This window comes from Dasypus novemcinctus, chromosome 8 (assembly GCF_030445035.2).
Source record: "Dasypus novemcinctus isolate mDasNov1 chromosome 8, mDasNov1.1.hap2, whole genome shotgun sequence".
NCBI lineage: Eukaryota > Metazoa > Chordata > Mammalia > Cingulata > Dasypodidae > Dasypus > Dasypus novemcinctus.
This window is the reverse complement of record NC_080680.1, coordinates 90,121,186-90,147,829: the sequence shown is the minus strand read 5'-3', so window position 1 is coordinate 90,147,829 and position 26,644 is coordinate 90,121,186. Positions and strand designations below refer to the sequence as shown.

Below are 26,644 nucleotides of genomic sequence, written 5' to 3'. Positions count from 1 at the left end.
AGTGAGGGCTATTAGTAGGCAGCCAACCAACTGTCCATTTGGTCATTAGCTCTAGAATAGGGCTGTCACAGCTGACTTCTGAGTGCCAGGAACTGGGTGAGCTGGGACAGGACAAAGACTGATACTACGCATAGGCCTGCAAACAGTAGGCCCTTAATAAATGCAGGCTGGATTTCTTTTTTTTTTTTTTTTAATTTCCATGACTGACCTGGAAAAACACAAACAGGGCCTAATTTATCCCCACACTGGGGCCACTTTGCAATATTGGCCGCCTCAAAGCCATGAAATCTAAGCAAGAAGTTGTATTGGCCAATTCTGATTTCCTGAGTACACATCACCGTGTGGCTCTCATTCATTCCACAAATTAAATATTTATTGAATGTCTCCTCTATGCCAGGCCCGGAGGCTATAGTCAACGCCTCTGTCCTCATGGGCTTTTATGTTTTTCAGGAAAGACAGACACTTTATTCAGGGAGAATAAACATATGCCTAGTCTGGCTGGCACAAGAAGCGATCGATAAATGATTGGGTACCTTTTTTAGAATGGGTGTTCAGGGAAGGTCTCTCCATGAAGGTGCCCTTTAAATCAAGACAAAAAGGAGCCAACCATGCCAAGATGAGGGAAGAGCATTCCAGGCAGAGGAAACAGCCACACAAAAGCTTACAGTGGGAATAAGCTTGTTGTGATTAGGAGCTCCATGGGCCAGGAGATGATGGGTGTGAGATGCAATGGGTGTGTAGTGGGGCCTGATTTTATAGGGCTCACAGCTGAGGGAAGAGTTCGCTTCTATTCTAAGTGCAATACAAGGTTTACAGCAGGAGACAGATGTGATCTTGTTTACAGTTGTTTTTTGGTTTTGTTTTTTGTTAATCACTGTTGCTACTGTGTGGAAAATGAATTGGGTAGAGAGTGCAGTGGAGATCAGCAGTGGAAATAGGGGTCCTAATTAAGAAGTTAGGGCAGAATCTAGGGGTGAGGTGATGTTGGCTAGGATCAGGGTGGTGGCAGTGGACCGATGTGGGATGTATTTTGAAGAAAGAGTTGACAAGGTTTATGATGGATGGCATGTTGGAAATGAAGAAAAGAATGAAGGATAATTCTGAAGTTTTTGGCCTGAGCAACTGAGTAGATGGTAAAACCTTTTCTCTGATCAGAGTGATCCCAAGAGAAACTGACTTATTCTTGAGTGACCTGGGGGTACCGAATTCTTGGATTATAGTTGAGTCACTTGTTATGATAATTACAGTCATGTGCTGCATAGGTCATTTATTCACACACGTGTGTGCATACTTGCTTTATGAGTGTTTCTGTTGTGATTTGTTTTTTCCTGCTGAATTGATCCAAAGAGTTTGACTCATTTGCAGTAGCAAAGTGAAAGTTGACCTTCTTGTCAGGGAGGAAGTCCCAACTGAAGGGTCAAGAGGCCTGATCTGCAAGTAGTGACATGGAAGGGGCTCCATGAACTCTCCTCAGATGCTGCCTGAGAATGGGTTCTCACTCAGGCACATGGAGCAAAGCGTCATTGAGTTCAGAAGTTCACAGCAGAGAAATATTCTCATAAGGCAGATAAATGGTATTCTGGTTTTTTGGGCTATAGAGTCTTTCATCCAGGGATGTATCTCTGCTCCCCTGTACCAGATGCCAGTGCTTCAGAGGGAGACCTTGTTGAGAAGGTGGTGTTATACATGGGCTTCCTGTTTCAAGCTTTCCTGGTTATTGGCTCAGGTGGTGGGGGTGAGATGGGTTAGGGGAGTGAGGAAATGGAGGGCAGAGGAAAACAACACTTACAGTGTCCAGTTATTCCTTCTGCAGTCACTCCTAGTAGCCTTGCCTGGAATTGCCTCTCAGAAGTTCTTAATAATCAATTTGCTGACATTGTCATTCTTTCTTGCTTGATATTGCTGCAACATTGGACACTGTTCATCACCTCCTTCTTGAAAAATCCTTCTTGTCTTGACTAATTCTCTTCCTGCCTATTCTGATAAGCAGCTCCTCCCTAACTTCTTTTGCACCTCTTATCCACTGGATGTAAGTATTCTGCAAGGCTCTGACCTTAGACCCAGCCTTCTGCAATGTGTTTCCCATTCCTTGGTGATCTCATTAGCTTGGAGAGCTTAAACTGTTACCTCTGTGCCCAGTGATGACTGGCTCTTCCATGCTAGTCCCAGCCTCACTCCTGAGTCCTAGAACCATGTTCCAGCTGCCTGTTCACATATTCCTTTGACTGCTCACACAAGATATACTTGTCAGCCAATTTTTATCCATCATTTAGATTTCTAACCCTGAATTTCAGTGATGCCTTAGAGTAAGGGAAGATCCTGAGCTTGGATGAGAGGAAGTGTGGGAATGTCCTGATTAGTGTTTTTGAGGGAAACTTACATTTGGGGCTATGGCACTTGATGAAAGTTCATGGGCACTGAGTGTCTTGCAGCAGGCACAGGACATAATTGAGACTTTTTGGCAATTGCGGCAATTACCAAAAGATTTCATACCTACTTCACACCTACTTCCTTACCCTAAAAGCAAACCATGAAACTTTCAGCTGTGGCCAGCAGAGCATCTGCTACTGCCAGCAACCCAGTGCCCCAAGTCATGTGCGCAAGAGACGCAAGAGTTGGCCAGAGGAATTTCCTGTTAAAGCACAGCCACAATCAACTCATTCTTTCCCTTTATATTAGTATTCACCGTTCATGCTTAGCTGCTTGTGTTTGGCATCCTCTTTGCAAGTTGAGCTGAAGTATACAGAAAAGTAGAATACACAGTCAAAATGATCGTCAAATGTCCAGAGCATCCAAATGAGCCTGTCAAAAATAATCCTTACCGAAAGGCAAGTTTCCATCTCTCACCTACCTTTCCAGTCTTGCTGAATGCCACACATGTCTACATTTCAGCCAAACTGCTACTTCCTTGCACATCTCTATGTATTCTTACCTCCAGGCCACAGCTTATACATTCTTTAATCTCTGGGGCCTCTCTAGTCCCATCTCTATTGGTTGAAATCCTTCAAAGTTTGTGTCCAGGACTACCTCTTCCTGAAGTCCCTCCTTCCCATAGTGGAATTTGTTCTTTCCCTCTAGAGCCTCTCTTAGTGTTTCTGGCCCTTTCCTGCTACAGCTAGCCCTCTTCATTGTCTACCAGGATTGAGCAAATAGGGATTGTACATTTGGTGCCTGACTTCCCTTCACCTGTCCCTCCTACCCATAGACCAAGTAGTCTGGACCCAGAATGGGCCCTCAGCAAATTTAGAGAACCAATCTCAGCATCCTGGCTATGCTCTTAGGACTTTGTGGGAACGTTTCCTGGGGTTGCCATGGGTGGATTTTTTTTTTAATTTAACCAAATTATTGGAAATATATGATAAAAATTGTCCTGTAACAATATGCATTGTATATATATGTGTGTATATATGCATATGTGTTTATAAAAACTGTTAGATTAATTTTTTAAAAGTAAAATCATGCCTCTTATACAACTAAAAACTGAACACTTGTCAAAAGATTTTATTTAATTCATTCAGTTAGCAAAGGGACCAGTAAGATATTACAACTGTACCAAAAGAGAACCCAGAATATCACACTTTTATAGTCAGATAAAGAATGCTGAAAATATTTTACAAATGGATGTAAAACTAGTCAGTATTATCAGGGTAATAATCAGCGGCATTCTACTTCTGTCTGTACATCATTTAAAATAGCCTTAGTCTGGGAAGCGGACTTGGCCCAATGAATAGCTCCTTGACCTGTGTGGAGCTGGCCCATGAGCAGTGCTAATGTGTGCAGGGAGTGCCGTGCCACGCAGGGGTGTCCCCTGTGTAGGGGAGCCCCATGCGCAAGGAGTGCATCCCGTAAGGAGAGCCGCCCAGCGTGAAAAAAAGCACAGCCTGCCCAAGAATGGCACCACACACACGGAGAGCTGACACAATAAGATGACACAACAAAAAGAAACACAGATTCCCGGTGCCGCTAAGTTAGAAGTGGTCACAGAAGAACACAGGGAATGGACACAGAGAGCAGACAACTGGGGGGGAGGGAAGGGGAGAAAAATAAATAAATCTTTTAAAAAATAAAATAGCCTTAGTCAAACAAAAAGCTAGGACACTTACTAAATTTCAAAGTCAAAAGTCTTCCTTATGTTGCTTATGACAATATCCATTGCATCTAATATTTTACTTTAGATATGTGACTTTTTTATTGGGTATGTGAGCTTTTTAATTTTTCAGAAAATGGTTTTCAAAAAAGTAAAAGTTACTTCCAAAAAATGCTCCAATTTCATTCCATACCGATTCCATGCTCAGTCTGTTGAATCCATTGTTCCTTAGATTACCCACAGCACTAAAAATTCTTTTCATACCAACAGTAGACACTGGAATCAAAATAGAATTTTGAGCCAGTTTTAACATATTTGGAGCAACTGGCTTTTTGTTGCAAAGTACTTCCACATACTGAGAGATGTATTCTCTCAAGGCATGGGAACAAGATACCAATATCCTCTCACAGAGAATTTGAAGACACTGGTTTCTTAATTTTTTCCTCCAAGAAGACAACTTTCAGGTTAGAAGTACTTTAAAACCAGAAGAGGGTGATTGTTCATGTTCAGTCAATACAAGGTACTTAGAGCATGATAAGGAAAATTTTCAAAAGCAGTCCACTTCTTCAGATATTTGACCAAGATTTGTGAACTTCCTGGCTTTAGATCTGTGGTTTATGAGTTCCCATATCCCTTGTAGCTGACACTTGGCTTCATGAAAATGATTTGACTTTAGTATGCAAGAGCTTGATTTCTACCTTGTAATTTTAGTTCACTTTGCATATGTGGCTATAGGCCCATTCTTTTTTTTTTTTTTTTTTACAAAATGAGTTTTTTTTTATTGACTTTGTAATAATATTACATTAAAAATATATATGTGAGGTCCCATTCAACCCCACCCCCCCACTCTCCCTCTCCCCCCGCCAACAACACTCGTTCCCATCATCATGACACATCCATTGGATTTGGTAAGTACATCTTTGGGCACCTCTGCACCTCATAGACAATGGTCCACATCATGGCCCATACTCTCCTCCATTCCATCCAGTGGGCCCTGTGAGGATTTACAATGTCCGGTGATTACCTCTGAAGCACCATCCAGGGAGCTCCATGTCCCAAAGATGCCTCCACCTCTCATCTCTTCCTGCCTTTCCCCATACCCATCGTCCACCATGTCCACTTTTCCCAATCCAATGCCACCTCTTCTATGTGGACATTGGATTGGTTGTGTCCATTGCACCTCTATGTCAAGAGGAGGCTCAGATTCCACATGGATGCTGGATGCAATCCTCCCATTTTCAGTTGTAATCACTCTAGGCTCCATGGTGTGGTGGTTGTCCTTCTTCAACTCCATCTTAGCTGAGTGTGGTAAGTCCAATAGATCAGATTGTAGGTGCTGGAGTCTGTTGAGGCTCAGGACCTGGCTATCACATTGTCAGTCCAGAGATTCAAATCCCCTAAATATATCTTAAACCCCAACATTAACTGCACCTCCAGCACATTAGCATGAAAGTCTTATGAAGGGAGATCCCATCTGAGTCCAGATTCATCACACATAAACACCATTTCCAAAGAGAGGCCATCTGCCCTGGTAATTAACCCCATCGGCCATGACCATAACTCCCATGGGTCTCTTTAGCCTTCAAAGGAACCAATATCTGGGGGTTGTATCTGCTTTATCTGTCTCTCTGACTCTGCTCAGTTGTGCATGAGGGCAATCCTTCTGCCAGCCTCCAGACTCTTTTTTAGAAACTCGTAGCCATATAAACTCATTTCTCCTTTCGATTTCCCCCTTACTTTAGGTCAAACAGCATTTTAAAGTCATGTTATTTTATGTAGACATGGATATTCTGCTGATCCGCATTGAACCTTCCGTATAAGGTCCTTTTCCAGTTGCATCATCAGTTGGTAGTTGATAGTGGTCCCTCGTTGCCAGGGAGGCTCATCCCCGGGTGTCATGTCCCACGCTGGGGGGAAGGCATTGCATTTACATGCTGAGTTTGGCTTCGAGACTGGCCACATTTGAGTAACATGAAGGCTGACAGGAGGAAATTCCCAGGCACAATGTTGCTCTAGGCCTTGTTCTTATTTTAGGTTTATCAGCTCACAAGCATAGTCATTAGCATCAGGGGCTCACTGTTGAACCCTCACTCCCTCCCGGTCCCTGCCGCTGTACCTGGGAGACTGTCGCTGCTCCCCTAGGGACCATGACAGAGCACCACTGTAGGCCCATTCTTAATCCTAATGTTGTATATTTTTGCTTTTTGCCTTGTTTGTAGAAGTTTTGCCTGTTTCATTGGCATTTTATAAAAAATTAGGTCTTGAGTTTAATCATTTCCAAAGGTTTAGTGTTTAGTTTTATTTTTAAATTCATCAGTTTCTAATTTTATCTATTAATCTATTTCTCCTACTCGCTCCTTCCCCCAATTTTCTAGCTTCTTGAGTTGAATGTTCAGTTCATTTATATATTTCTTTCTTGTTAAATTATAGAAGTTTAAAACCATGAATTTTCCTAGTATAGTTTTGGCCTCATCACATTGTTTAATATATAGTTTTCTCATTGTTTGTGGTTTGCAAGTAGTCCATATTCTTGGCTTTTATTCCTTCTTTTGCCCAAGAATTATCAGAGTATCTAAAAATTTCCAAGGAGTTGGATTTTTAAATTATCATTGTTATTTCTTTCATTGTTCTTTTGTTCAGTAAATTCAAGGCCATAAACAGTGTTACTTCTGTGTTAAGAACTGCACTAGATGTAGGGAATGGTAGAGCTGATACAATCAGCAGGATCACTGCCTGTGGCAGTTTGAGATTATTTTATGAATCCCCAAATGAAAAGGATTGTGTTTGTAAATTAATCTTTTCCTCTGGGTGTGATACCCTTTGATCACATTAAATTCAGCTGCTAGGCCTTTGATTAGATTATTTGATAAGATTGCCTTGTATTTTTAACTCCACTAAATAAGTAGGCATGACTCAGGTTGAGTCTCTGCCCCCTTGCTGGGTCTGATATAAAGGGACACTCAGACAGTCACACAAGTGAGAGCACTGTCATTTTTTATCCTGCCATGTGACAGAAAGGCGAAGGCTCAGACAACTGAGGCCCTGAGGAGTGATTAGGCATTGGCCTGATAGCTTACAGCTGAGATTAGGAAGAGACCAGAACAGTGGAGACTGATATAGGAGGCCTGGAAAAAAAAAAAGCCCTAGGTCAGGAGAGAGAAGACTACAGGATCACTTAAGCATGAAGCCTCAAAGGCTGGGCCTATGGAGCTCAAGAAGAAAGAGGAGCCCAAAGGGAAGGCATAGACCAGCCAGAGATCACCCACCATCTTGCTTCCACACACAGCAACTGACTAGTGAGAAAACACCTCTTATGGATGCCTTATGTCAGATCTTTTATGGCCTTGGAACTGTACGTGTTGATCCCCAAGTAAACGCCCTTTATAAAAGCCAAAAGATTTCTGGTACTTTGTATCAGCACCCCTTTAGCAGACTAATTCACTACCCTTATGGAATTTACTGTTTGCTAAGTGAGACTACAAATGTAATCACACAATTAACTACAATCATAATAAATAATATAAAAGAAAATCTCAAGGTACCCTGAGACTTAAACTTTACTGTAGAGGATAGTATAGAGGAAGATGGTGACAGACTAACAGACAAAGCTGAATGCTCTCATAAAAACAGTGAAAAAAGAGCCAAAAGCTATCTAAGGGCTTTGGGGGTCAGCAGACCAGGACAGTGCTATACAACTCTCAAGAAGTTGAGGGACAGAGCAACGAAGAAGCCAAAACAACAAACATGAATTACAAAGCCCCATGGTGGCCAGGAAGGGCTACCCTTCCCACCTGGAAGACATTAAGCTGAGGTAAAGCACCAGGCTCACTGCAGCTGGCAGAGGGGTTCAGACATCTTCCTCCCTGTCAGCTGTTTCAAAAGAAAAGAGAGGGGCAGTCAGTGAATTTGGCCTGCAGAGCCCTCTTTGAATCTCCAATCTGGAACACAGAAAACACAGGAACACAGGAAAGCCAAGACTGAAACATCTCCTATCTGCTGACCGGTGTGGAAATTGCAAACTGTTCACCCTTTCTGTATCCAACCCCGGGAGAAAATCTGCACCCCTCTAATGAGGCCCTGGCCCAATTTTGAAAACTTAAACCAGGCCATTTTAAGGGCTGAGAATAAGTTGAACCAAATAACAAAGAAGAACTGTTAAAAAAAAGAATAGGCGAGAGAGAGATTAGCCATCAGGGTAAATTTTTTTTTTAACTTTTTTTTCCCTCTCCCCTTCCCCCCCAGCCCCAGTTGTCTGTTCTCTGTGTCTATTTGCTGCATCGTCTTCTTTGTCCGCTTCTGTTGTTGTCAGCGGCACAGGAATCTGTGTTTTCTTTTTTGTTGCATCATCTTGTTGTGTCAGCTCTCCGTGTGGGCAGTGCCATTCCCGGGCAGGCTGCATTTTCTTTCGTGCTGGGTGGCTCTCCTTATGGGGCACACTCCTTGCACATGGGGCTCCCCTATGCAGGGGACACCCCTGCATGGCACGGCACTCCTTGCACGCATCAACACTGCGCATGGGCCAGCTCCACACCGGTCAAGGAGGCCCGGGGTTTGAACTGCACACTTCCCATGTGGTAGACGGACGCCCTAACCACTGGTCCAAGTCTGCTTCCCTATCAGAGTAAATTCACCAACATTTTCAGATGTCTACACATCAGCAAAAATTACAAGCCATAATAGGAAGCAGGGGGAGATGGCCCAGCCAAAAGAACAAACCAAATATCCTGAAGAGGTATAGGATTTAATACAATTAATCAGTGACTGATCACACAACTCTCCTAAATCAGTTCAAAGAATTGAAAGGAAATATGACAAAAAAATATAGGTTATTGAGAAGACACTGGGAGAGCATAAAGAACAAAGAAAAGTAACATGTATGGAAATGAAAGACACAGTAGATGAGATTAAAAATATATTAGAGGCATGTAAGAACAGGTTTGAATTGCTCAAAGACAGAATTAGTGATTTCAAAGACAGAACATCTGAACTAGAAAAGACAAGAGAACAGAAAGAGAAGAGAATGGAAAAATTGAACAGAGTCTCAGGGAATTGAATGACAATGCAAAATGCACAAACATTTGCATTATTGGTGTCCCAGAAGGAGAAAAGAATGGAAAATGAGCAGAAAGAATATTTGAGGAAATAATGACCAAAAACTTCCCAACCCTTATGAAGGACAAAAATATCAATATCCAAGAAGGACAATGCACCCCAAACAGAATAAATTAGAACAGGCATACTCCGAGACACCTACATTCAGAATGACAAATATCAGAGATAAAGAGAGGATTCTGAAAGCATCAAGAGAAAAGCAAAGCATCATTGTGGCAGTTTGATATTATTGATGAATTCCAAAAAGAAATACTGATTATGTTTATAAACTGGTTTGTTTCTCTGGGCTAGTGATACCCTTAGATTGTATTGAATTCAGAGGTATCACTTTTACTTGATTAAATTATGACTAGGGCTTTGATTGGGCCCTAGTCATAATGGGTGGGTGGGTACTCACAGAGAAATGACAGGGCAGAGGAGACAGCTGGAGTTTTGATCCTGGAACCTGGGAAGTAAGCACACAGAGATGCAGAAACTTGAGGAAATAGAGAAGGCTCCATTAGAAACAGCAGAGGCCCTGGGAAGAGAGACAAGCTGTTCACCTGACAGTTTACAGCTCACCTTGTGGAGAGCAGAGCAGCTGAGCCTGGAGAGAAATAAGCCCTGGGAGAGAGACAAAATTTATTCCAGCCTATGGCTGATATTGGAAGAAACTGGGGCCACAGAGCCTTGGGAAGAGGAGGAGGAAGGCTGAACCCTGGCAGACATTGGCAGTCATCTTGCTCCAACATGTGGCAACAGACTTTAGTGACAGAAGTAACTTATACTCTATGGCCTGGTAACTGTAAGCTTCTACCCCAAATAAATATCCTTTTACAAACCCAACCTAGGGCGGCGGACTTGGCCCAGTGGTTGGGGCACTAATCTACCACATGGGAGGTCTGCGGTTCAAACCCCAGGCCTCCTTGACCCGTGTGCAGCTGGCCCATGTGCAGTGCTGATGCGCGCAAGGAGTGCCGTGCCACGCAGGGGTGTCCCCCACATAGGGGAGCCCCATGCGCAGGGAGTGCACCCCGTAAGGACAGCCACCCAGGGTGAAAGAAAGTGCAACCTGCCCAAGAGTGGCGCCGCCCACACGGAGAGCTGACACAGGATGATGCGACAGGGAGAAACACAGATTCCTGTGCCGCTGACAACAACAGAAGTGGACAAGGAAGATGCAGTGAGTGGACACAGAGAACAGTCAACCAGGGTGGGGGGGAAGAGGAGAGAAATAAATAAATCTTTAAATAAAAAAAAAAAACAACCAACCGATTTCTGATACTTTGCATCAGCACCTCTTTGGCTAACTAATACAATCACATAAAAGGATTGTATTAGTCAGCCAATGTCTCATCAGAAACCATGGAGGAGAGAAGAAAGTGGTATGATGTATTTAAGGTACTGAAAGAGAAAACTGCAGCCAAGAATTCTGTATCCGGCAAAGCTGTCCTTCAAAAATGAGGCAGAGTTCAAAGTCTTCACAGACAAAAACTGTCATAATATGTTACCAAAAGACCAGATTTGCAAAAGATACTAAAGGGGGTACTTCAGCCTGAAAGGAAAAAAGACAATGGCAAGGGATTTGGAAAAAAGTTTAGAAATAAAGATTATTAGGAAGGGTAAACCAAAGGATAAGAAGATAGACAATGGAATGATATGACAACAGAGAGCTGAAGGAGAAAATGAAGTAAGTAATGCCTTTCCAGTAATAACACTTAATGTTAGTGGATTGAACTCCCCAATCAAAAGACATAGACTGATAGAATGAATAAAAAAATATGAGCCGTCTTTATGTTGTCAACAAGAGATCCCCCTCAGATGTAAGGCCACCACCAGATTAAAAGTGAAAGGTTGTAAAAAGGTATTCCATGCAAACAGTAACCAAAAAAACCAAACAAATTAAAAAAAAAAAACTGGAGTAGTCCAGATAATTGTAAAGTAGCAAGATTATAGTATATGAACAGTTTTTAGTGCAACTGGCAAATTGCTCCTGTGATCAGTATTCTGTAATCTTTTTCATGCAAAATAAACACTTCTAATTGAGGAGAACTAGAGAAGAGCTATATTTCTGGATACTTCATTTTTCTTTAACACTTTCTTATACTCTTTAATTAAAATAATCTATCTGGATCAGTGATGATTTAGCATGACTACTGTTGAACAAGATTTTGAGTTTTTCTACCTTTATAAAATTATGAATTGGCAAATTGTTATCTGCTGTAATTCATACCAATAAAATGTACAGAATTCCCAAATAGGAATTTGATTATCTAGAAAGAAGTATGGCCTAAATGGAAATTAAATAACTAAACCAATAATTTATTTCATTCTTAGAGATTATTATGTCCAATAGTTAAAGCTGTTATATAAAAAATTAGAATCATTTTATAATTAATTTCTATTATATTTGAATTATTAATTATATTTATAAAGGTTAGTATACTATCTATTTTTTATAATTTATTATATTAAATCTAACCTGGCCTTGCACTCCCATTTAAAATTTGTAATTTCTTTTTCTTAAATTAAAAACATTTTTTAAAAAGAAGCTTTAGATTACATAAAGGTTCCATAAAAAATATAGGGGATTGGGAAGCAGATGTGGCTGAAGCAACTGAACTTCCACCTACCACATAGGAGGTCCCTGATTTGATTCCCGTTGCCTCCTAAAGAAGACAGCGAGCTGGTGCAACAGGTAGGTGTGGCAAGCTGATGCAAATGATGACACAACAAGAGGCACAAGAAGAAAAGCATAATGAGAGATACTACAAAGCAGGGAATGGAGGTGGCTCAAGTGATTAGCCGCCTCCCTCCCACATCGGAGGTCCTGGGTTCTGTTCCCTGTTCCTCCTTAAAAGCAATAAGAAAAAAAAACAACAAGGAAGACTAACAGACAAAGCAAATGCACACAAGGAGGTGGGGAGAGATAAATAAAAATAAATCTTAAAAAATATGTTTATATAGGGGATTCTCATATGCCCTTTCCCTCTCCCTCCACCACCTTCCCACATTAACAACATCCTTCATTATTGTGGTACATTTGTTACAATTAATGAACATATAATGAAGTATTTCCACCAACCATGGAGTATAGTTTACATTATAATTTACACCCTGCCCCGCACAATTTTGTAGGTTATGACAAAATATATAATAGCCTGTATCCGTCACTACAGTGTCATGCAGGACAACTCCAATGTCCCAAAATGCCTCCATATTACATCCATTCTTCTCTTTCTCTACCCCCAGAACCTCTGGTGGCCACCACCCTTATATCATTGACAAAAGTTCCTCCATTGCAAGAATAATAAGTCTATAATTGAATAATAATGTCTACTTTAGTCTGTCATTCATTCCCCAATCGTGAAGATTCTGGGATGGTGAAATCCTCTGTTTCCAGTTGAGAGAAGGCTTAGATCCCATGGGGCAGATGGATGGAACTATCTTGCTTGCAGTTGCAGGGACTCTCTGTTCCTTGGGATGAGTGTTGTCCATCATTATCTCCTTGTTTGTTTTCCTGGGTGAGACCATTGAACTGGAGAGTAGGTGTTGCAACTCTGCTGCAACTCAGGGCTCAACTAGCACATAGACGGACCAAAGATTTAAGTCTCTGGCACATGTATTTAACAAGTATAGTGCTAATTATAGATTCAGATAAAAGGGGCAGGAGAGCCATGTATAGGGAAACTAAAAATGAATCTGTTACACTGTGAGTATAGATTCCAAAGTAAGGCCCACCGATAGGGCCCACATTCCTGAGCTTGTCTGCCCTGCTTATAGTTTCTGGATGTCTCTAGAGTCCTCAGAATCCCTGCTATTTGAGGTGCTGTTTACACTGGCAGTCAGTGAAATCCTGCTGAGATGTGCATAAGTGTAACCTCTGGAATGACCTCCTGATTTACTTTGAAGTCTCTTAGCTGTAAAAAGTCATTTGTATTTACTATTTCCCCTGTTTGGTCAAGGTCTTTTTCCAGGTGCATTGCTAGTTGGTGTTTGGATATAATCCCTCAGTACCAGGGAGGCTTATCCCTGGGAGTCATGTTCCACATCAGGTGGAAGGTAGTGCTTTTATATGCTGAGTTTGGCTTAGACAGAGGCCACCTTTGAGCAACAAGGGGGCTTTCAGGAGGTAACTCTTAGGCTATATATAATACTAGGGTAAGTTTCAATTTCACAAGAAAAGGTTCATAAGTACAATCATCAATATCAAGGGCCTAGCGTAGTGATCTGTCTTCATTCATTAGGCATTGCCCTTGCACTTGAGGAATACTGGCTGTCCTATTAGAGAATGTAGCAGTACTCGTTTAAAAAATTTAAATTCCTTCAATCTATTTTTGTATTTATTTTACAATTTTACAATAAAGAACTTTTTAACATCTAAAAAAAACCCATTGATTATACACTTTGGATAGATCTTATTGCATGTAAATATAGCTCAATAAAACTGCTTAATAAACAAAAAAACTAGAAGCAAAGTTACTGTTAGATTTAATGACCTTACCCTTCATCTTATTTTCTTCCCTCTTTTGTTTTTCTCTATTTTTTAAAAATGTTACATTCAGAAAATATAAGAGGTCCCCATATACCCCCCCATCCCCTTCACCCCACTCCTCCCACATCAATAACTTCTTTCATCATTGTGGGACATTCATTGCATTTGGTGAATACATTTTGGAGCACTACTGCACCACATGTATAATTGTTTACATTATAGTTTACACCCTCCGCCAGTCCACCCAGTGGGCCATGGCAGGACATACAATGTCCAGCATCTATCCCTGCACCACCCAGGACATCTCCAAATCCTGAAAATGCCCCCACATCATATCTCTTCTTCCTCTCCCTACCCTCAGCAGCTACCGTGGCCACTTTTTCCACATCAATGCTACAGTTTCTTCCATTACTAATCACAATAGTTCCATAGTACATTATAAGTAAGTCCACTCTAGTCCATACTCTATTTCTCCATCCTGTGGACCTTGGGATAGTTATGTCCACTCCATCTCTATATCAAGAGTCTTCCCTCTTTTCTTGAGCATGAATCTACTTTACTCATCTAGGCAAATTATTTATTTTCACGTATGTAATCCTGATCATTTATTCCTGAAAAACCTTCCTGTGCCTTCCCATACACTCTAACATCTAATCTATAGGACCCTCAATTCTTATAAGGTTTGCAGTTTATGGCTCTACTTGTAATAAAAGTTTCAGATATATATATAAGTATATACTATTACTTTCTGAATAAACTAACCTTATATTTTATAAATTAAATCTTCAAAGAAGTTTATCAGCATAATACATATACATTAATTTTTTAAAAACTATGAAATGCTGAAAGGCTTACAATGAGAAGCAATAATCATGTGCTCTGCTTTTCTACATCTCATTCATCCCCCAGAGGCAACCTCTTTCAGTTATTTAGTGGTTCCTTCTGGTTGTGGCTACCACATTTCCACCATTGTGCTCTCACTATAATATCTTGATCCATCCACTTTAGACAGTATCTAGTAATTTCTTTGCATGATAGATGTTGGTTTAATTTTCTTGCATTCCTCATTCTTCAAAAATGCATTACAATGGGAAGCAGACTTGGCCCAGTGGATAGGGCATACATCTACCACATGGGAGGTCCGCGGTTCAAACCCCGGGCCTCCTTGACCTGTGTGGAGCTGGCCCATGCGCAGTGCTGATGTGCACAAGGAGTGCCATGCCACGCAGGGGTGTCCCCTGCGTAGGGGAGCCCCATGCGCAAGGAGTGCATCCCATAAGGAGAGCTGCCCGGCGCGAAAGAAAGTGCAGCCTGCCCAGAAATGGCACCGCACACACGGAGAGCTGACGCAGCAAGACGACGCAACAACAAAAAACGAAACACAGATTCCCGTGCCACTGACAACAACAGAAGCAGGCAAAAAGAAGAACATGCAGCAAATGGACACAGAGAACAGACAACTGGGGTAGAGGGTGGGGAGGGGGAAGGGGAGAGAAATAAATCTTTAAAAAAAATGCATCACGATAGCTCACTTCTGTTAAATAAGTATTCAGTGTTTAAATTATTAGGAATTGGTTTACTGTAAATATGGTTCACTGCATAGTCAAGTAGTAAACTATGACTAACATGTCCATTCTTGAGTATTTTTGTTTCTCTTGGAATTTCTCATTGCCTCTTAAAAAAAGTCTTGCTCCATGTATCCTTCATTATTGTGGTACATTTGTTACAATTTGTGTGTATATATATAATTTTTAAAATTATTTTATTTTTATGATATCTGTCCCCCTCCCCCAAATGTGCTATCACATTATCTTTTCTATTGAGCCTTGTTTTTCTCTGGAGACATCTCTTCCAAGGTTGATCCAATGTGGAATGGTTATTCTTAAGGCCTGCTACTCATCTTTCGTCCTACAACCTACCTTTATTACTGGTTTGGATCTACTGTTTCCTGTAGCCCATGTCTTCCTGTTCTTGGTTTATTCCTTCATTTTGCTGGAGAAAATTCTCAAACAGGTTTAAAATAAATGTACATGGTAAATATATGTTCTAAGTTTTTTCATGACTAAACTTTTTTCTGTTCTCTCTTTCACGTGATTGATGGTCTGGCTGGATTTAAAATTCTAAATTGAAAATCAGTTTCCTTCAGAATTGTGAAAACATTTCTCCTTTGTTTTCTATCATCCTGTGTATTGCTACTGAGAAATCCAATGCTGTTCTGAATCTTGTTTGTAGGCACAGAATGGAGCAGATGAATGAAGTTAACCAGATCCAACCCTTCTGAATGTGTGTGAGTGTGTGTGTAGGTGGGTGGGGTGTTGGTAGGGAGTATGTGTGTAGAGGCAAGGTTAACAGATGGAGGTGTAATCTGGAGGAGCATGGTTTTTCCATTTAAGAAGAATGCAAATATGCCTGCCTTTGGTTGTTCCACTTCTCAAGAACCCCGGTGTTGATTTGAAGTCAGTCTGCATGGTGATCCTCAGAGATGTCCCCCAGGGCTATAACTTCACCTTGGCCTCGTCATATTCATGTCAGGATACAGATGACTGGATGATTACTATCATGGTACCATGAATACAGGCATTTGACAGGCTGGACTGATGGACTGAACGTGGCAGGGGAACATGGACAATCCCCTGGTTGGGTCCAGAAAACCCATGGCATGAGCATTGGGAGCCAGCATGGCTTAGCCACACTGTATGCAAGGAAGATACTAGGATTCATTTGACTGTTGGATGAATATGAATGATTTCCAGAGAAGTTAGTAGATCCTAGGTTATTTTAATAAAGAAACAGTATCCTGAGCGAGGAAAGTGAGGGAACTGCTCAACTTTGCAATAGGTAGTTCACAACTAGAGTATCTGGTTTTGATATGCATTTATATTTTCATTTTGCATATTCTTCATTCTTAAATGTTTATTTTAAATATCCCCTCTTTTCTGGACACCTCCCTTGTTCATAATTTATTATTTATGTGGGTTCTGAGTCAAATTGCTGTAATATACATGTCTTACTCCTCTACTGAATTGTATTCCCAAGGGACTTGGGCAAGTTGCTTAAGCCTTATGGTTGTGATCCTGAAATGGAAGCAGTAGTCCCGTATCCATCTGTATCAGTAGGCTTTGTAAAGATCAAAGGGGCTGTGTGTGATGATGCTTTATAAACAGTGAGTAAAAGAGGGCATTATTTCTTGTTCATTTGTTACTGTGATAGGTAACAGCCTCAAATTAGTAGCACTTAAGCAGCTGTTGTCCCCCTTATCTCTGTGCATCCCCATCCTGATGGGTCCTGAATTTCTCAATGAAAAAAGAAAAACTTGCTTTTTATTCTCCAACTTCTTCAGCAGTAGGACGTTTCTTGTAGCTTACGCTTCTGCCTTTTCTCCCTGAAGACTGCTCCCATTGCAGTGGACTGCCACACAGCTGCATCCTCTGCAGTTACGGAAGCCAAGGTTCAAGGAACTGGACATGACCTGCCCAAAACACGCTGGAGCACCTGGAGACATGACCTGAATCTGGGATTTGCACATGTGGGTCCCAGGAATTGCACTGTATTGGGATGGAAGTTGACTGCACCAAGCTCCACAATGGGATTATCTACAATTGTCTTGTGGTGTCTGTGACAGGGTAGAGTCCCAGCTGAATTGCTTGGTGCCAATTTCCCCTCTGCCCTTGCCTTCTCAGCACAAAAATTGGGATACCACATAATAGATCATTATCAGCACTGCAAGAAGACTGGGCATGTGGGTACAAAAGGGGCTGCCAGTTCAAGGTAGGCAGGGAAGTCTTATAAATGAAGAGATAGTGCTATTAATTATGTATCTAATATGAACTATTCCAAAACACTCAGAATGTTGGTGCAGTCACATCTCTTAATCTGCCCCTCCTGTGAGCAAATATAAGTCCTTAAATACTAGGTAAGTTGCTGGACCTACTGAACTCTAGGGGGTTATGTTGAGTAAGAAAGAAGAAATAGTCCTTCTTCCCCTGGCACAGCAGTCTCTGTTCCACTTCTCTCTGCTGCATTATGGGGCTGTTGAACACTGGTCTGCCTCAGTCTGACACGTGGTAGGTCTGCTGGTCCAGGTCCTTGCAGAGACCAAGGACACTCTAGGCCAGGGCTTCCTCTCCATTTACACTCCTGGACTTAGCCATTGGTACAAATCCCAGAAGCACTGGGCCCTGGCAGCTGGATTTGGAGTAGCTCCCAACATCAGCCATATGCTATGCTAAAGCCAGGCCTCCTCCAATGACCCTTCTTCAATGACTTCTAGATTTCTTTCCTCAAAGCCATTATTCAAGAAGAGTCATTGCCATTTCCTGGCACTGAGCCTTGGTCTAGGACATGCAGGACCACCACAGCCTTGAGTCCTTAGTATCAAGTCTTGAAAAGCAGGAATTCAGGTTTCTATTTCTTCCTTCCCAAAAGGTTCCTTATACACATTGAGCCACCCCTTCTCTGGGGACCAGCTTTATATACTGGTGATCCCAGTCACAAAAGGAACTTGTTTCTGTGATTTCTGGGCTGTGGATACCTGCTCATTCTGTATTTGCTTGACTAAGTCACCCCTTAGGTGACTGAATATGGAAGAGAAGATTGGCTTCTTTTGATTAAAATACCATACTCTGGTGTAAATATGACACACCTATAGACTGCAGAGGGCTGGCTCACATGCAAAACATGCACATGTAAATCACATGAAATTTATTGAGGGCAGTCAGCAATGGAGAAGATGTTGAGGAGAGTGCAAGCAGCTGTGGACTGGAGAGAAAAGGCTTGTGATAGCTATCAAATAACTCCTTGAGTCACCTTGAGTTTTTGCTTTCTGAGCTCCTTGCTCCTATAGGGTCTGTACACTCCTGGAAGTGCTATGCAGGGGATTCTTGAAATTAGAACAGTAGGCTAAGTGACTTTGAAGATATCTTGCAAGTGTGAGATTCTGTGAAAATGATAAAATTGAGACTGAAACTCCAGTTCTGCATATAATGACCTTTTAAAGTCTTTAGTTGTGCCCAGGATTTGACATGCCATAGACTGTTTCTTTTTAGTTTTTATCCACAGTTACCTTTTCACTTTAGCTTCTTTCTCCTTCCTCTCATACTTAGTATCTTCTTCTCACTCCAGCTTTTGAATCGAAAAGACAAAACTACCTTTGAGAAACTGGACTACCTGATGTCTAAAGAAGATAATTACAAGAGGACTCGGGAATATATCCGAAGCCTGAAGATGGTTCCCAGTATTCCCTATCTAGGTAGGAGTCTGAACTGGCTTATTATTTTCAAGAAAACTGCTCAGTGCCAAATAAGCAATTTTTACTGTTTCTAGTTGAGAAATTTCCAGGAAGCAGCCTTGGATAAAAGGCAATGGTTGGGTCCTTGGATTGAAACAGGCTGTTAATACTTCTCAGATAGGGAAACCTTGACGAGGGACTTGAAACAAAAGAGGTTCTACCTCTTATAAAGGTGACCTGTACATCTCAAGCATCCCCATCCTATGACCCAGGAGGTCACAGTTGCAGTAACACGACCTTTACTAGCTCATCCACATCCTCCCAAATTAGGGGAACCCAGGGCCAAAACCCTCTGTTCTGGTTTCCTGGGTGTTACTAGTGTATTTCATAAGAATTGTACAAACAAGATTTAATAACGATGATTGATTTTTGTGATTAGAAAATAATGCATATTCATTGTAAGGAATTTGGAAGAGAAGAAAATTAGTATCATTTGTCATCCCTCTGAGAGATAATCACCTTTTCGCTTTATATCCTTTCATTTTTTTGGTGCATATACATGCTTACTCTAAAGTGAGTATTTAATATCATTATCTATTTTATTATACTATGACTTGGCCCTATTAGATGGCCTTGTCAAACCTTAATCTGCTCTCTAACATTGACCATTAAAGTTTTAAGTTTTTGCTATTATAATGCTGCAATGAACATCCTTGTTGCTGAATTATCTATACATAGTTACGGTATTACCTTATGATGAATTCATAGAAGTGAGATTACTGAGTCAAACCTCATGCAAAATTTTATGCCTCTTGATATGTATTTTCAAAATGCTTTCTAGAGAAGGTGTCAATTTACTGTTTTATCAGAAGGGGATGAGATTGTCTATTCTCCTACTCACACAAAATACTGGGCATACTCTCCCTCTCAAAATACTGAGCATTATTGTTTCTCTCTCTCTCTTTAATCTTTGTAAATTCGGTAGGTGAAAAATGCTTCTTGTAGTTTACAATACAGATATATGCTAATTTTAAGAAAGCAAATTCCTCTATGTCTTTATGAGCTAAAATAATTTTAAGAAAAAGGGAAATTAAGATTTTCAGAAGTGACCCCTAGTATTTTCACTACCCAGGGCAATTTTTTTGAAATACATCTTTGACAACTTTTGAAATGTCTTCCATGGCATTGTTTATTTATATTTTTTCATTCTTGTGAAGTCAATTTGGATATTTTGTATTTTTAGTAGAAAATTGTCCATTTGATCTAAGTTTTCAAAATTATTAGCAGAGAGATTTTTCTTTAATTTTTTTCATCATAGGGTTTTATATAATATTCTCTTATAAATTTAACCTCCTGTGTATATATGGTTGTATTTGCTTTTGTATACCTAATATTTTGCATCTATGTTTTCTCTATTATTTTTAATTTGCTTTATCAGAGGTTTGTCTTTTGATCTTTTGATAGACTAATTGTTTATTTGTTCCTATCAGTTATACTGTTTTCTGTTTTCTTGCTGTTATTAATCAATTTTAGGATTTGCTTTTTTCCCTCATTTTTTAACACCTCTGAAATTGGAATGCATCTTCCAGTTGATGATAACATTGTAACATTGTTTAATTGGCAGCTTTTTTCTTAGTGATACATAAAATAATGATGCATTTTACACTAGAGTAATCTAAACTTGATGTAATATGGAATTTCCTTTTTTGTCTTTTATAATTCCTTTTTCCTGCTTTTCATAGGCTGGTTTGTTGTTTCTGTTAACTACTTGAGTGGAATTATTGGTTCATCTGCATATGTATTATTCTTTCCACTGTAATATGGAAAATAGCTAAAACTATAAATTTTCTTCTAATTGCAGCTTTTGTTACATTTAGATGATATATTCTTAGTGATGTTTTTAAATAGCCTGTAATTATAGCTTCAATATTTCTTTTATTCAAGTATTATTTAAGTTAGTGGTTTTTTAAAAATTTTCAAGGGCTTGGGTTTTCTGTTTTCTGTTCTTTTTTTAAAAACAGCTTTATTGAGATGTTCATTATCATATAATTCCCCATTTAAGGTGTTTAAATATATTCATTAGTATTTAGTATATTCATAGAATTGTGAAACAATCCCACAATCAATTTTATAGAATTTTTATCATTCCAAAAAGAAACCCCCTACTCATTAGCAGTCACTTCATCTCCTGCTACTCCTTCCTCCCCCTAGTTCTAGACAACCACTAATCTACTTTCTGCCTCCATAGATTTGCCTATTCCAGACATTCCATGTAAATAGAACCATACAATTTTGTGATCAGTTTCTTTCACTTAGCATCATGTTATCAAGGTTCATCCATGTTGTAGCACATTTTACTTATCCATTTATCAGTTGATGGACATTTGAGTTGTTAAAATTTTTGACTATTATGAATAATATCGCTATAACTAGGTTTTAGGTTTTTAAAATCATAATCTTCTGTTTTGTTTTGTTTTTTGTTTTTTTTTACACTGGTTCAGGATATGTGACATACACGTTTTCTGGGTTTTTAAAAATATTTTAATTTTGTCTTATGGCATAATAAACGATTAGTTTTGTAAATGTTTCATGGTTGTTGGTAAAGAAGGTATTACCTCAAGATATGCTTAAAATTACATTATTATAATATTCAAATTATAAATTTTGGTAACTTGGTCTACGAAGTACAGAACTATGTGTCAGAGCCTTGCATTTCTAATAGTTTCTGCCTTACCTCATTCAGTATATAAAGGTTTTTATAACAGTTGTAGATTCATTGTGAAGTATCCCATACAAAATGATCTTGGTTCTATTTGTTATTTGCTTTTATGTCTTTGTGTGACATTAATTCTATTGCTTCTTTTATTTTTATTTGCATTTATTTGATAAATCTTTTACTATGCATTAGCTTTAATTGTTTTTTTTTTGTCTTTATTTATTTTTTAATGTTACTTTCAAAAATATGAGGTCCCATATACCCCTCACCCCCCTCACCCCACTCCTCCCCCCCCTCACCCCACTCCTCCCCCCATAACAACATCCTCCCATCATCATGAGACATTCATTGCATTTGGTGAATACGTCTCTGAGCACTGCCGCACCTCATGGTCAACGGTCCATACCATAGCCCACACTCTCCCACAGTCCACCCAGTGGGCCATGGGAGGACATACAATGTCCAGTAGCTTTAATTATTTTTAAGTTGGTTTCTTTTAGTTGTGATCCTTACAAACAGCATCTAGTTGGAAATTGTTTTTGAACCCAATTTGAGAGACCTTGCTTTTTAGTAGGAGATTATAACACTTTCCCATTTGTTGATAAACTCATTTGCTTGGTCTATGTCATATTGTTGAATTGACTTGAATATCATTCTAATGCTTTCCTTTTTCATGCTTTCTTATCATTTCCTTGTTCTTTTCTTATGGCTTGCCTAAAACTACAGTATCTTTCTACTGAGTGACTGTCAAATTTCCATTTCATAGCTACAGATTGAAGGCACATTGATATGCACAACTCCCAAGCTTATTCCTACTTTGCCCGAAGTTAATCAGCTGAGGGATGGGATTGACGGTATTAGGATGAAGGCAGTCCATTCCCTGGTCAGCTAGCAAAGGTGCTCCAGGATGGTTAAAAATGGTCCCCTCTCTCTAATAATAACAGTCATGAGAGTTGCTGTGTTGTTCTAGTTTGCTAGGCTGCCAAAAGCAATATACCAGAAATGGGTTGGCTTTTACAGTGGGGCTTTATTAGTTTACAGGCTTACAGTTCTGAGGCCATGAAAATGTCCAAATCAAGACATCATCAGATGATACCTTCTTCCTGAAGACGGGCTGTTGGCGATCCTGGACTTTTCTGTCACTTGGCAAGGCACATGCGGCATCTGCTGGTCTCCCCCTTCTTTTCTGGCTTTTCTTGCTTTCAGCTTAGCTTCCATGACTTTTTCTCTTGCTTCCATAGCTTTCTCTTTCTTTGTCTGAATTTCATTCTCTTAAAAAGGACTCCACTAAGAAGATTAAGACACTCCCTGAATAAGGTGGGTCACATCTTAAGATCCTACTCACAAAAAGATCCTACTTAAAATGGGTCCATACTCAGAGGAATGAATTAATTTTAAGAACATATTTTTCTGGGGTTCATACAGCTTCAAACCATCACACATATATTGTCTGCATTCTCTGTGCCCTGCACTTTTCTATTTGTTTTATTTCATTATCTCACTGAATGCTTACAATAGCCCGGTGAGGAAGTGGACTCTGATAGGTTGCCTAGGATCACATAATTGGAAAAAGTGGCAGAGCCAGGACTTGGCCCAGATGATCTGGCTATAAGCCCTAAGCTCTTGACACTGCCTTCTTTTGCCTTCCTGCCTTCACTGTTCAGGTCACAATTTTCCTACCCCTCCCTTGCAGTTGGCCACCTGTATGTCCTCTGTCATGTATAAATTGTGGCTTGCCTCCATTGAGTGCTATCTGAAGTTGGGATGAATTGTCTCCACTCTTTCTTGTGACACTCTGTTCCTGGATCACAAAGTTGTGCCATATTGGGCTTCCAAGGGCATTGGTCTCAGCTAAGAGCAAACTGACCAATACTATCTGCCCTTCTTGGTGTGTGTACCTCCTTAGGCCACTGGTCATAGTCTCCTCATGGATCACCATGATAACTTTCCTCAGTCCACAGGACAGGGTGTGTAGCCTGTGCCAGCCCTCAGACCCCTTACCACCCAGAGTTTCTAAACACATGCAGCCTTCCTTGTCCTTGACAGCCTCATCTTAGCTGCCTGTTCTGATAGGTGCTTTCCAAGAGGCTGTATGTAGGCCTTCTTCCTCCTGCATGGCACTACTGGTTTTGACTCTAATGAGTCCAGTTTAATAACTTCTGTGCTCCTATGTCTTCATATTATGAGTATTTCCCTCTCTCCTTAATCCAGTTCAATTACATTTCCGAATCTTGCATCAGTATGACTCCTGACATGTATAGGTCTGAGAGAAAGGGAAGGAGGTGACTCCAAGGTGCTTTCTATTCTTGGAACAGAATATGAGGGTTTATCATGGTGGCTCCGTTGTTTGCATAAAAAATAGAAGCAAGATTCTGCTATGAGGTTCAGTGGGGCCATTAGTCCTGAGGGCAGCTATGGTTCCTACCTGCACATTTAATTAATTGCCTTGGACAGACCCTGTCCAAATCCAGGGTGAGGTTTCAATACTGGATTCCTCTTGAATGCCCAACCTGTTCTGGGGACAAGTTTGTATACCTAAAGAGGAATAGTTCACATAATTCCTGGAAGGTATAATAGAAGAGAAAATGTCTGAAATGTAACCATTTATTTTTCCTCTGGCAAAGTTGTCACTGTAAGTCTTTTCCCCTAGGGGTACGGGTCTTTTCTTGTCTGGAAAGAATTTAGGTCTATCCCAGGTGTCTCAGGTTTTTTGTTGTCTCCACTGCCTGAACCTTGAATCTGTTCCAGGAGTTATTTGCCTCAAATAACAAATAGGGATTTTGTTTTTGTAACAATTCCTTTAGGCCTTCATGGAATGATCTGTGTTTACTGACTTTCTGGGACTATTAATACGTATGTTTCTTACTCCATGTAAGGATACTATCATGTAGGACTAGCAGTTGGTACTAACTGTGTAAGTGTGTGTTCCAACTCTTTTCATCACAAATTTTAGAGCTGGTTGACTGAACTTTGGCCTACTGAGTTCCTTGTGAAACATGATTTAAAAAACACTGAGATGGGGATCAGATGTAGCTCGGTGGTTGAGTACCTGCTTCCCATGTACAAGGTCCTGGGTTCAATTCCTAGTACTTCAAAAAACAAAACAAAACTCAGGGGAAAACTTACTGTTTTAAAAATAGACTCTTTTTATTAAAAAATTTCTTCTAAATTATTTCAAAGTATGAAAATAGTGGTGAGAAAATATCAGATCAGTTATTTGTACCTAATTTTGTCTGATCACCCAGTTCAGACTGAAATGATAAAAGCAGGCAGAAAATTAAGAAGAATGGTTGTACCATTTATTTCTAAATATTGATTTAAGGGGTGTTTGATTTTTACTACCTATTATTCCTTCCAGGAAATAACCGAATAAAATTTGGAATGTGGTGAACTTTAGATGGCTTAGAACTAATTCTAAAAGTAACCTTAGTGTGGAAAATTGTGATCTCTCAAAGAACAAAAAGTAAGCATTCTAACAGTTCTATATATTAGGAGTTCATTTCAACATTCTTAGTAAATTACCAAGACCTCTAATATGTGAAGTAAATTTCTAGAACATAGAAGGAATATAAGCTATTCCTTCAAACAAGTAAACCTTTCCTTTTTTGTAAAATAAGACATTATTTTCAAGTGTAAACTCTGAATTTTAAAATAAAGGCAAGTTGTGGCTGAGTATAAAATAAAATTTCTAACTGAACTGTTAGAACTCTAAAAGGACTTTCAAAAAGTAGCAGTCACTGGAGAATGCTTGCTCTGGTGCCTTCAAACCCCCAGAACAGCAAGGTAAGTGAGGGGCTAATGCTTTGAGCCTGAGGGCAGCATGCAGCAGCCCCTCTACAAGATGGGTATATTCTCACTATTGGTCATTAAATGTGCGGTAAGTACTTTCTTTTGGTGTTTGATTAGTCAGACATCATGTCTGCTCTTATGGAGCTCATAGTCTAGTCCTGATCACCTGCAGTGAAAAATAAATTAAAAGTGCATTGAGCCATGTGACCCAGATTGGTCCAGTGAAAATGAATCCTGGGATTTGTGTGTGTTACCTAGGGAGAGATTTTTTTCTCTTTACCTGCACATATGTTACAGCTGAAGTTGGGGCAGCATCTTACCACCCTGAGTAAAGGGCCCATGTGACAATGGAGCCAACACTGAGAAAGTAGAGTCTAGAGATGGAGATAGAGAAAATGGGACATTGTTCAGTGCCCTGGGTCAACCACACCTGAAGCCAACAAGATCTGTTCAAAGATAGTTTGGTTGCGGAGTTCTCTAACAGTGAGTTGAGCCTTTTGAAGAGAAAGGCAAGATATGATTGGAGCAAATAAAGGGGAACCCAACCCAGCAGTGGCTACCAGGAAAGGTTCTCTGGAGGGAAATGGGAGTCCTAAAGGATGGGAAAAGAGTCTGCTGGGTAAAGAGGTGTAGGAGAAGGAGTGAGCATCCTAGACACAGACAACAGCTTGTGCAAAAACCCTGATGTGGGGAAAAATACGTTTCTTGGAAAAACTGGCTGCAAAGTAGAGAATAAGGGTGAGAGTATCATGAGAAGTAGCTGGAACGGAAGGGAGGGACGAGATCCCTTAGGGCCTAGATGGTAGGATTGAGGCGCTCAGGCTCTGCCCCAATCTGGAAGCAGGAGGGCAAGACTGAATTGAATTTGCATTAACAGACTCATCCGGCAGCATGGTGATTGACTCAGAAAAGGTCATTCTGTTAGGGGATTATGCAGAAGCCTGTGGTGAATCACTGTATTTCAGAAACGTCAAGGTCGGGGAGGGAATGCCCTCTAAAAACAGTATGAAGTAGAACAAAGCTGACTTGGAAAGATTTAAAACAGTTGTCACTGAGCATCTCTCATGTACCTGATGGAGACACATGGCATTTTCCTGCCCTTTGGCTTTGAGAATAAATTTGTATGTTTGAGCTGCGGATCCTCTTAAACTAGAGTTGAAAGGGCAAGCAAAGATCATTTTTGATCTAGACTTACAGAGAGGAGGAGGGATTGAACTGATGGCTGCCGGCAAAGCTTCT

At 40.3% G+C, this 26,644-nt stretch overlaps 1 protein-coding gene across 14 annotated transcripts in view; it reads left to right on the top strand.

Moving 5' to 3' along the window:
- RALGPS1 (Ral GEF with PH domain and SH3 binding motif 1) overlaps nucleotides 1-26,644 on the top strand; it is a 469,715-nt gene that overhangs the window by 257,962 nt on the left and 185,109 nt on the right. For all 14 annotated transcript variants that reach the window (XM_058302893.2, XM_058302897.2, XM_058302905.2 and 11 more), the window contains one exon: nucleotides 18,795-18,921. In XM_058302893.2, coding sequence (XP_058158876.1) covers nucleotides 18,795-18,921 — 127 coding nt within the window. The remainder of the gene's footprint in view (nucleotides 1-18,794; nucleotides 18,922-26,644) is intronic.